Source organism: Trichoplax adhaerens, genomic scaffold (genome assembly GCF_000150275.1).
Source record: "Trichoplax adhaerens TRIADscaffold_1 genomic scaffold, whole genome shotgun sequence".
NCBI classification, from domain to species: Eukaryota; Metazoa; Placozoa; class Uniplacotomia; order Trichoplacea; family Trichoplacidae; genus Trichoplax; species Trichoplax adhaerens.
In genome coordinates, this window is record NW_002060943.1 from 11719671 (window position 1) to 11732617 (window position 12947).

The 12947-nt window shown below is 33.3% G+C and overlaps 3 protein-coding genes across 3 annotated transcripts; 2 read left to right on the forward strand and 1 right to left on the reverse strand.

Annotated features, from left to right (window-relative positions):
- Window positions 1-347: 347 nt before the first annotated feature.
- TRIADDRAFT_19040 (uncharacterized protein) lies at window positions 348-1842 on the forward strand (the record flags this gene model as incomplete). The annotated part of the gene is made up of 5 exons (XM_002108299.1): window positions 348-492; window positions 962-1113; window positions 1209-1368; window positions 1494-1678; window positions 1771-1842. 5 exons carry the CDS (start codon window positions 348-350, stop codon window positions 1840-1842), a joined length of 714 nt encoding a protein of 237 aa, XP_002108335.1.
- Window positions 1843-3249: 1407 nt separating this feature from the next.
- On the reverse strand, window positions 3250-6070 carry TRIADDRAFT_52704 (uncharacterized protein; the record flags this gene model as incomplete). Its single annotated transcript, XM_002109023.1, has 8 exons — window positions 3250-3553; window positions 3661-3750; window positions 4109-4182; window positions 4273-4368; window positions 4574-4693; window positions 5005-5115; window positions 5464-5532; window positions 5948-6070. 8 exons carry the CDS (start codon window positions 6068-6070, stop codon window positions 3250-3252), a joined length of 987 nt encoding a protein of 328 aa, XP_002109059.1.
- Window positions 6071-9744: 3674 nt separating this feature from the next.
- On the forward strand, window positions 9745-10293 carry TRIADDRAFT_52705 (uncharacterized protein; the record flags this gene model as incomplete). Its single annotated transcript, XM_002108300.1, has 1 exon — window positions 9745-10293. The coding sequence occupies one exon, from the start codon at window positions 9745-9747 to the stop codon at window positions 10291-10293; it is 549 nt and encodes a 182-aa protein (XP_002108336.1).
- Between the last annotated feature and the right edge of the window lie 2654 nt (window positions 10294-12947).

The following is a 12947-nucleotide window of genomic DNA, read 5'->3' on the forward strand; positions in this document are numbered from 1 at the left end:
GTACAGCACAGTAATACTCTCTATACTGAATGTGGTGCTAGTACTAGGAGCCGTAACTTGTAGTCTTGTACGCTCTACAGTCTATGCTATTTGCTCCTTTGTTGCTATAGAAACGACCAAATTGATGCAATACTAATTCTGTATAGCTAATAGAGCGTTGTGTTGAAGACTTCTTATTATAACCAATCAATAATAAAGAGTAAGAACTAGCAAACTAGTTAATATCACTATCATTTATACCCATAACAGTCCTAGGCTATTGTACATTAATACACTTACTGTACTTCATCATAATACCACGAAGATTATCAAAAGTGAATCGACTACCAATAAAGTTTATAGACAAGATGCCGATTGAAAAACAACCAAAGATTCGCGAACCGATGTGGCACGAATGGGATGATAAGGCTCAAAAGAAAGGAATACATCATACAGTTTACACCGTGAATGGAGATCATTACACCGGAGATTGGAGCAATAATAAAAAAAATGGTTAGAAATGATCTCATATTCCTGCAACATGAATTACAAATTGTCATCGTACATCTTATACCGTAGTCTCATAATAGTATGGGAACTTTTAAATGAAATATGCGTAAAGATGTGCTACAAATCCAACAAATTAGAACTAGTATCAAAATGATCTACAACTTTCACGAAAATAAGTACACGAAAAGTACTGAAATTATTCGTATATTTAATTCAGTAGACACGTTCATTACTGTAATATACTATCATTGGTTATTGCCATACTTGAACGCTAAATTTTATGGGTTTATATAATACAGAAGCCAAATCAATACTTTAGTAAATCATATTAAAAAAGTTTTCACTTAATCTAATTGCTTTTTATCTAATAATATACTTTATTAAATATAAAACTATCGTATTCTTTCCGCGTTACGATCACTGAAGGAATTTCAGAGAAAAATATTGATACCTAAAAAAATGACTTTATTAGGCAAAGGTACACAATTCTGGAAAAAGTCAGGTACTATCTATGATGGAGATTGGAAAGACAACAAACGTCATGGTTTTGGCACCCTTAGTGTTCCAGTTAAAAATGGCTATCGTAAGGTATATTCTGGCGGTTGGAAAAACGGCATGCGACACGTAAGTTAGTTTGATGTCTTGCGTCTAACCTTAGCAAGTGAATTGTTAGATATATTACATTTCCGTACTAATCTACGTCACTGATAACATTTTAGGGTTATGGAACAAATTTTTACTCTCCAACGGAATATTATGAAGGCGAATGGTATGCAAATAAGAGAAGTGGATGGGGAAGAATGTATTTTGAAGACGGTTCAATTTATGAAGGCGAATGGTTTAATGATCTTAGAAACGGAGAGGGCATGCTAAGATTAGGTTGCTTACTATTATTAATGAAGGCTTATCTCACGAGCTTTCATGGCATAATCCATTAAAATTTATAGTTCCAGTTGTAAGATCGACATTAAAACTAATTATTTAATTGCTTATGACATTCTTAGCAACCGGTAACAGATATGAAGGATCCTGGAAAGATGATTTAAAGCATGGTGCCGGTAAATTTTATTATTTAGATAAAGGACAGCTATATGAAGGTACTTGGCGTGATAATATACCGAAGTGTGGCAATATGGTAGACTACGCAAGAAATGAAGCTACTCGTCCAACTCAGTATCAGTTACCTGAGGTTCGATTTTTAAATTACAAGATTTAACTTACAATTAATTCATTGAAATAGTGGTCCCATTCTAACTATTTGATGTTACATCTATTGCCTAGAATAAATTACAAAATCCAGATGCAGTAATGAGGGAAGCAGAAGAAAAATTGGAGGAGGATGAAACTGAATAGAATTAGTGTGTGCAATATTTGTAACGTCGTATGATCAATAATAATACATAAGTGCATTCAATATTCTTCGCTGTCATTAAGTTGAACGGTGCATGACTCTGTCAAAACTACTATCTTACTGAAATAATTTAATGTGTATTTTAAATTCTGAATAATCCAATTTTATTAATACGAGTTAATGTATGCTACTATTTGAACATTACAATGTGCTTAAATTCACAAACTTAAAGTCAAATCTCAACTTACTGCAATATGACCTTGAGAAATATTTAAACATCTTTACTGTAAAAATTGCTTAGATGACGTCAAGACGATGCGAAATACAAAACATAATTTAATTTATGAAATTTGCTATAGAACCGATTATTCTTGTTAAGTTTATTGTGCAGAATAAATTTATTTTCGGTGACAAAACTATCGATCCTATCGTGAAAGATATTAAATATCGGAAGCCATAAAGCACTAGGATATACGAAGATTGATCAGAAGTACGCGTATAGTCTTAGCGATTAAAATTTAAGACCGGGCTACTAAAACATTATATAACTTTAGCTATATGATTACTAGTATTTAATAGAACTGCGCAATTTGATGGTATACAGAACTAATGATGAGATCTATTAAATCGCATATCCATCAACTTATACTCCAAGTTGTCTCTAATCGTTACAAGACAATGTCGATGGAGTTGATACCTTGGACTATTACAGGTTCTAGTAGCTAGAGTTTAACGCCCCACTTGTTGTTACAAACTAATTATAGATGTCACACCAGGCTATAGAAAGACAGTTACAACAATTTTATTGTAAATTCTCTTAACTTGAAACTTATATTGATCTGTACCATGATAGATAACTAAAGAATATATATGTTAGCGGTAATGGTTGCATTACCGATTTTAGACGTAACATATACAGCAACCACAAACTGAGCTCAAACAGAACATTAGCAGTTGAGCTCAAGTGACTGCAATAATAGGGATTTGCATAAATAAATTATTGCGATTTAATACGAAAATATCACAATGGCCTATCATTACTTCGTCCTTGTAGTTATTACTAACTAAAGGATGCTAGATTGTAAATTCTATTTCATGAAGCTATGAATAGTACCGTATTTAAAATAGAAATTTTAGAAGTACTGTGCATTCACAAGTTTCGGCTATCATTTCACTGCAAACATTAAAGACAAGAATTCTTCTTCGTTGGAATAAATGAATGCACAATGTTTTTAGCTCACAGTCATTTGTCTAAACTTCATCTAAGCAACCTTTACAAGAGAGCATATTTTAGATTGCACTAAAAAGATCTTTTACAGAAATTAAAATTAATCAATAACATTAAAAGTTATTAGAACAATATTTGATGAATTTCTCGATGATCTAGGTAGTTTATGTTGTGCAGCAATTTATATTTTAAAGCAATTTTTTCCATCGATATGTTGTAGCTCTAAGTATACGTCCGTGCCATATTCCGGAATTGTATGTAATTGCAAACTCCCTCCCAAATATTCTGCGTATATGCGTGACACAGGTAAACCGAATCCATAGCCAGACATAGGACCTCCTGCTGGACCACCAAATTGAATTTCCATTACACTATTGAAAATATTTTGCTCAAGTGCAGTGTTTTTTGCTCGGCTTGTTGTGTAGTGATATTTCATAGCTTTACTAGCGTTTTCTTTAGCCATTCCACCACCCTGATCCGAAATTCTACAATTTCAGTATGGCAAAATTTAGAGAATGGGAAGGTCAAAGGATTCACTCAGATTCCTGATGAGACGCATTGTACCGCTTTTCAGCTATAATATCATCATTACCTGATGTAAAAGTACTCCTTAGTGTTGCTAATTGCTATTTTGACATTAGGTAGGTTATCGGATAATTTTGGATGATTTTTTACCGTAGCTCTAATAGTTTAATAGTAAAAAAGGGTTAATAATGTATATCATACAAAATGAGAAATTTAAAGAATTATTGAATATCAAGTGGCACAGTATTTCACATAACAATAGTTACTCGAAAGCATTTTTGAGTAATTCAAAGACGATATATTCCAGAGGAGCGGGAAAATACGGAAAGTGACAATTTACATCACCATCAAATTCTACATTCGGAGATCTACCATACTTGAAATCACATATCTCGCTTAAGGAATAAAGATTTGATATAAGGAGTGGGTATATTGCTGGAAATTGGAAACTTCTAGCTATTTATTTAGTAGTAAGCAGAATCTACCATACTCTAAATAAAAAAGTTAGTATTTACCGTGCAAAATCAGCTTTAGCCTTGATAAGATCTTGCAGCTCTAGCTTTGTGCAGATAATACCAACATATTTTGGCTATAGTAATATATGAACGGATGATTTTAATTTTTAAAGCATATTTTTACTTGCTGTTACTAAGCGAATGCATTGATTCTGAATTTTTACTTTGGGATGATGTAACGCGACATAATGTTCAGCCAAAATTTTTATTCCAAGGTACCATTTTAAGATTTTATCAAGACTTTCGGAATGATCCTGAGCCTAGGCAGTCAAATCGCAAGGAACATACATGAAATCTGTGATGACTATGAAAATGTTACTATCGTAATTAAGTAAGTCGTTATACTAAAGCTGCGATAATGAAACTGATCAATTAATAAAATTTGGTATTTAACATGATGTTCTTTTTACAACAACCACTGTATGATAGGGTTTTGAGGTAAAAATAAAAAAAGTATGTACTCACTGCAACACTCTTGTAAGCGCTGTCGAAACCAGAAGCGAGGGATTTTAATTCGTCATTGTATTTTTCAAGAATTTTGGTCAAGGTTTTACTATAAGCTACGGCTGCTTTGTAATCATTTACCTATCACCATGTTTAGTAAGTTCAAACAGTAGTAGTCACATATAAAATAGCATAATAGGATGCTTTGCAAAAATTGATGATGTAAAATATTAAATTTACGCAAGTACCGTCTCGTAATCATATAACATATCAAACGAGTTATGATATGATTCAAGCTATAATTTTAAAAGAAAAGTTAAAATAAGTCGAAATAGCATCAGTTGCATAATTCCTAATTTTAGCTAAAAAGCATGTACGGCAGAACTTAGATGACAAAATTACTGATCACGTATACAGTAAATGATTTATTAATAAGACATTATGACTCCTACCACACTTTTAAGTTGGGGGTGGCACATAGCGATGTATGGGAGATTTTGCATAGTAGCGATAAGGTGGCTAAATCTTACAAGCAATTCTTTGACTAGGAATTTTGCACTTTTCTATTTCAAAATGCAAAAGAATAAAATATGATTATATCTCTTTATGCGTATAGCATGATGATTATTTGTACATAAAACGTTGTAAGTTTCAGTGCCTAAAACTAATACCTGATAAAACTAAGGGTTAAAACATTGATTGCAAATCTGACGATGAATAAAGGTACATTACATATGATATTTATAATAAAAAATTGTATCATTTACAGGATAAATTATAAAGAGTGGCAGCGTCTACGTAGAAAATGTTGGCTTAAACTTTCATTGTTCAGTAATAATAATTTATTACACAATTATTTAACGTTAGTATATTAAATATGAGCTTTATAGATTGAAAGGTAATTTTTTTACCATGAGATGCGATCCATCTTCACGATTACCAGCGAAGAGGACTTGATAAGGTGTAATTGGTGTTATAGGCTGTCAGTTCAAAAAAGAAGAACGTAAGTCTTCAAGAAGGATCGCAATATAAATATCAAATGCGCTAAAGTAACGTTTATGTGCGATAAAGATTACAGCATATGATCTAAGAGGACTATATTGTCTATAATTATGCAGGTTTTTTAAACTAGCTATCATGACCAATATCATATTACTACATAAAGTTGGAAAATACAGCAGATTAATTGCCAGGTACGAGACATGATTGTAATAATTATTAACGGTTTTACGATTAATAGACTAATACAATACAGTCATGCGGATCAATGATCCAGTAATGTTGCCAAAGTTTTGAAGTAGATTTAAGTTAAAGCTTGCGCTGTACGTAATGGTACGCATCAATCGTAGTCGTAATGTCTGCTTTACTTGAGTTGACTGACAGATTGTGACTTACTGTTGCCATTAACTGATCTAAACTTGGTTTTGAGCTCCAACTGGAGGATCGAATCAACACATCTCGGTATCGGTACTTGAGTAAATTATTTATTAAGCAGCAACTTCGCGTTATTGATCTCATCTTGTAAGGAATTTCTAATTAAGGTTAGTGAAAAAATAATAACAATAATTGTAATATTATTCAGTAGATCAAATTATTCCCCACTACTGTTAACCATTAAGTCAATAATGTTGAAGGAATACAGTACATGCAAATTAAAATGGAAGAAAGTGCATAAAGATCTACTCCTACATGGTACGGTATCGATGCTTCATAACGTTATCATCCCCATCACTAATAAAGTAATGATAATATTATTATTCTATTTATAATTATACGCTCTCTCTCTGTTTTATACAATGTTAATCTAAGTGCTGTATTGTACTGGTGCGGGTAAAAAGAGGGAGGGACGGAAAATGGTCATTCAGTGGACTTAAACAGAAGGTAAAAGACCGACTAATCTGCCGCTCATTTTAACTGTACCATATGTGTATAAGTATGCACTGAGTGTAGACTATACTGTTTACGATCGTCATCCAAATTCGCCGCCAGGTTGTTCAATCGTACTGTACTGTATACTTAAACAGTAGTAGGTACGTAGAATGACCAGAAAATGATTAACCTCCGCACTAAATGGCGTCTTTCAAGTCCTTCTCCCTTTCTTACTAGCCTATGGAATGGAATGGCCTACAATTTGATGACGTTATCTTTGCAACTTCCGGCTGCAGTGGGCTGCTTGCATTTTACTCCCCCAGTCTTTAGTCTTTAGCTAACTCATTCATTCCATTTATTTATAATTGATATCTCTATTACTGTAGACAGTCTATGACAATCTACTGTTCACATACCGTACAGCATTTTGTACATAGGAATGATTCAAGTCGCTTCTTCTCTAAAAAGATTTTCATGCAGCCTCAGAATCATTGGTTTTCGATCATTTCAATGAACCTTAATGAGCGAGTGATAATCATAAATATCGTGAATGCAGTAGAACAGCACAACAGTTGTAGTCAACACTACTAGAGGAAATTCTGCATCAAGTCGCTCACTCAAATTAATAAATAATTATACTTGAACCAAGGACGACTGTACAGTGTACAGTACAGTGTGTGGGTGTACAGTACAGTACAGTACGTGACACAGTACTGTACTGTACTGTACGTACAGTACACCCACATACAGTACAGTACAGTACTCTACAGTACTATGTTTCGATTCTACAATGTATGGTACCGTGACTGTACTGTACTGTACTGTACAGTACAGTACAGGACCTACAGGGTACAGTACTGTACGTCTTGCACTGATTCGGAAACTACAGTACTTTCAATAGCTACAGTACACAATACTATACGACACAGTACAGTACAGTACGCACAAACTGATGCACAAAACAAAGGACTGAAAGACGGTTGGAGTTACTACAAAAGACTCCAAGTTTAATTCTATCTAATTTAAAAGTAAATCGGCCAGTGCAAATGTCGTCCTTAGATAGAAGTCCGGAACAGTTATCATGGCGAAATCTACGTTTAAGCAGATCAAAGCTGAAAGCATCCAGTCGAACATCAGCGTTGTTGTCTGGATTCGCAATGGTAATGTTAATGTTAAAGTTTGAATCAATGGAACACGGTGTATTAACATACTGCACAAAATACTGTTATACAGGTCAACATACTTTACAATAGAGTACATTGACTAGTGCTTTCTGAGTATACTCGTACAGTAATCCCCAAATTCTTTTTCAATTTTTTGGCCACTATTTAATTTATTAGCTACTGGTAAAATTTTTTAAAATCCATGAAATAAGTTCATGCCTCATCTCGTATTATCTCATGTATAGCATGTGCTCACCATACTAATTTTCTATAAGCCTTAGCCTGAGTCTAAAAATGATATTATTGTTATTATTACTTATACTCAACACTCCTATCTATTTCAAAATCCATGCCCAGATTGACGAGTCTCGGTTATCATGTTATTATCATCCGCATTGCGAATAGACCTGGGGCTAAATTTCAACAGGGCAAGCCGAAACCTTCAAAGGATTGTCCTATATTACAGGATGTGGGTCATTTCGGTTATCTACTTATCCATCTCAATAATAGCCTTCCAACGATCATGGTTTATCGTATAATCTAGAATTGAAAATGGAGTAGTAGGTTGATGCAGCCTTGGCTTAGTATCATATGAATCAAATACTGAATAATACAATCGACGCTTGTACAATATACACTACAATACTACCGATAGCCGTCAATTCAATGGGACTAGCGTTAAATAAGATTTTTAATTTCAATGAGTAAAGTCACAAGCTTCTGCTGATCTACAGTACAGACGAATCCCTTAACTAATTAGTTCAATGTACGAACAATGTGTACACTCCTAGGAGTATTATTTAGTGTTAATTCCTATACAGTATACTGTATACTGTATGTTATATGGCATTGTGGTCATTGTTGTTGAATGTTCCCCAGTGTTGGTTTGCGACTACATTATTTCAATCAATTAATCGTAGTTCATCTTCTAAATGACCATAATCCGTTGGTTTGCGACAACATTATTTCAATCAATTAATCGTAGTTCATCTTCTAAATGGCCATAATCCGACAGCATTCACTTTGCTGAATTATTATGCTCATTACCTATGTAATGTATCGACTAGTTACCCGTTATTTTGGGGGGATAAAATGTAATGTACTGTATATGTATGATCAATAGCTCACTGCATTCAATTAATGATATCAGACACTCCACTCTCTGTAATAAATATGCAATTATCAACGGTGGGAAAGTGGTCAGTAACTGGTATTGCCATCGTAAGATGATACAGAGTTAAATTTTGCGAATATATTTTTGTAGTGTGCATACAAAATATAGATGCTATGCTATAGACTACTAGAAGAAACCAGGTTTTAGCAGTTCATGGCTATACATGTCAATAACCATGGATAGAGTCACTAACGAAGATAGCATTAACCTTAACCTTAATGTATTAACAATCAGTTTCAGATATTAATACATGAAACAATAAATATCACCCATTCATAGTTCTTACAATGTTGATATTGTGAAAAGAGTTCAGCTTATAACTAATAACTGTATATGGCATTATTTAATGACATTAAAAATTAACTGAACGAATGTTCATCGAACGCCTCCTCGTCAATATTAATTACAAGAAAATTTACTTTATGAATACCGTTCTGTATAAGTGATTCTTGCCTCATAATAGCAATATATAAGTCATTCCGCTAGTCCACTATATCGACGTAGCAAAGCAAGTAAATTTATTAATTAATAGGAATGGTGCTCGCTTCACATAAATGTTAAACTGATTGTAAAATTAGCATGACGCGGAATATGATATCATAAGCAATTGGCTCTCACAATGACTTATGTCAGTGTTTGCAAATACTTATGACAGCGATAGTGATATTCCAGTACTTTAATATTGCGTAGAACATCAAGACAACAGAATAGGATACATCATGTGAATATAAGCAGTATATACTGCTGAAGAAAATGTAACAAATTACCAGCGTCCGTTCAATTACTGTAGCTAGTAAGCTTAAATTTTGACCTTTTGGTGACTTTTCAACCCTATGCGAATGATTGACTAATATTAGCAATATCAAGCAGTTTTACTAGTACACAAAGATACTACTTTGTATTTAACTACTGCATAAATTTAAATTATTTTTAATATTGAATTATATATAGATAGTATTAATTATTTGTATTTCTTGTAGGTTGCCATGGTAGAGATCGATATTGCGCCAGTTCAGAGTACCAATAACATCATTGGGTCAAATACAACTACTAATTGCCCCCCAGGACATAAATGTGTTCCTTTATATTTGCTGGTTTGTTTTGCAGTACTAACAACTATCCTCATATCAGTTCATCTATTTGCTGTTATGATTTCGACATGTATCCTGCCTCATATTGATGCAGCAGAAAGTGAAGGACCGTCGGATGGAATGGAGTCACCTCATTTCGAATTGCATAAGTATATTGAATTAGCATGGGGATTCTCTACCGTTGTCGGCATATTTTTGTTTTTGTGCGAAATTATTGTTCTCTGCTGGGTCAAGTTTATTACGATTGATGAATATGCTGCGTTAGCTGGTACATGTACAATGATTCCTGTCTTAGTTGTGTTCACAGTGTTTGCGTGCCATTTTTACCGTCGCCTGAGCAGACACGAATATCGCAGACATAGTCGTCAAATTAATGAGTTAAAACGTATGGCCCATGCAAATTTGAAAGGCTCTGGTTTTAACGCTGGAGAGAATACCGTGTAGCAGACACGAATATTGCAGGCATGGCTGCTAAATTAATGAGCCAAAACATATAGCCCATGCAAATTTGAAAAGCCCTGATTTTAGTGCTGGAGAGAATACCCTGTGGATTACTGTACTCTGCACAGATTACAGCTTTACTCACTTGATAATATGAAGGAATGGCTTCCTCTATAGAATTATGTCTTATTATTATGCATTCTTTTTTGTAAACTTACCATTTTACATTCATAATTAAAATCAATAATATCTTGGTACTATATTTACATATGATAAATGTAGACAGTGACATCAGAATCCTTTAAAGATCAATCTCTTATTTATTTGATGATTTATGGTATATTAAGATAATAATACATTTCATTTTGGATGCAGTCGTCAGGTTTTCCAAATCGCAGCAAATTCATAATTTCGACAATATAATCACTTGTAAAATCATTGTCAGTATTACTGTCTTGGTTAATATTGTTTAAACTTTGCTAGAAAACCATTTTGTAAATAGTACACGCTGCTTTGTATAAACTTATCCTTTTCCTATTATTAAAATGCGGATAAAATAGTAAATTTATTGCTGAAAATGTTACAATCGTATAGCTATGCGATTTCACGTTCTGATAGCAAAGTCGTTATATTGAATCGGAGACATTTATCATTTACAAAATAGAACTTGTCTATGCAATAAATATGACCTAGATCCACTAGCAGTTAATTACTTTTTCACTTCCAGTTAAGATGGCACAATTTTAGTGATGGCACTTATTTCACGATGAAATATAAAGCAATGCATTTCTGTCTTGTACACTGAATAATATAGTTGACCAAATATTAATCTCTTAAACTATCGATCTTAGCGTTCGCTAATTATGTGAACGAAAACTATAATGACTTAAGCTGCAATGAAAATTAATAAAATGTCCCATTACATGCATTGTGGTAGCTGTGCCATAAATATTACATGAGGATATCTGCCAAATTCCTAAGTCTGATCGGAATTATCACAATTTGATTTAAGGTAGTAAAGATTTCGAAGGCAAGGACTTTCCTACTCATATCCTTACATATTAGAAGTATGCATGACACGACTGTACTGTACGTAGATACGTAAAAGCTCTTTTCAATGTATCCCATGTGATTCGAAAAAAAATTAATTGATTCTTTTATCCACATAGGCTGTCTATCAATAGACCTTGTAACTTTCGTTAATGATCTGGTTAAAGTGCGATGTAAAATGAATCGTGGGTATTAGTCTGGCGCCCCGGTCGCGTTGCTGACGGACCGTGAGCTGAATACTTTTGTGCAATAGAGTATTTCTATCCACTTGCCGAAAGCCCAATACAGTATTGCGGTATAAACAATTAAAGTTATGGACACTTGGAGGATTTTAGCATTTATCAAATTTTATTATCCCATTCTAGACAGCGTATTGAGCATACCTGGCGCTCCTAGACATGATTCGTTAAGGATACAATACATATTATTATAAAATGAATTATGGGTATTAGTGAACACATTACAAATACGACGTACAGTAGAAACATAGCACGAATACAGTAATCAGCTACTATGCGTTAATATAATAAAGAGTAGCACAATTACAAGATATGTGGCCTGTTTTGTTCCCCTTGTACAGTATTTCTATTGCAATCATAACCGTTATTGACCTGATTAAAGAATTTCTTAATTCTAAATCTCTTCAGTATCGCCTCCAATACTTATTGTATGCATGCTTCAACTAATCTTATATGGGGTACTAGTAATTGCAGTTATAATTAATTATTTGAATATAAAATAAAAACATAGAGTACCGTGTGTATTTTTGGATGATTATAACTTATGAACACACAATATTCCAAAGTTACAGATGAAATATCGTGACTCACTAACATTATTATTTAAAGAATAAAATACAGTCAAATTTTATATCATTGTCAGAGAAGCTATTATGCATTTGATAAAAACGATTCTTTAAATCGATATCTTATGCTATAGACGACCAAAATTCAAGTACATCATTCTATTGCTATAAATAAAATTGACCAATGCGCTAATTTGCATAGCTATTCAAAAGTTATGATTCTCTATACGCGTTGAACTTAGAAAATTGTGAGGATATGTAAATTCAATTCAATGGTACTCAAATTAACTTACTGTAAAAACTACATATCTTGAGCCTCTCTTAGAACAGCAATCTGCCAAAGTATTGCATTCTTTCTTAGTCATCATCATTAAAGCTCTTAAAGTACCCGCGACACTGTTGTTTAAACTAGTACAAAGATGAAACTGAGATTGAATATGAGTAGCCATCAGAATGCTCAGTCTCTAGTTTTCTACCGAAAAAAAATTGTTAGAGTAATGTTAAGATAGCGATTGTATTTACGTAGATTGTTTAAGTTACATAATGAGTGACTCTAGTGACTTACAGTATAAATAGGAGTTATACCGATTTTATTTTACAGGATTAATGCGAAAGCCCTATGTTAAGGATTACTAAAATACCAATAAACCGTACATAAAAGAAGTCTCTGCTTATATTAACATTTTCCGAGAGTTGAATGACGGAAGTTAGTACGTATACAGTATATGCGTAAATGTAGACCTTAGTGAAATACTACATTGCTTATTGAGGGCATTACTGTATGTATACCAATTCAGCATTA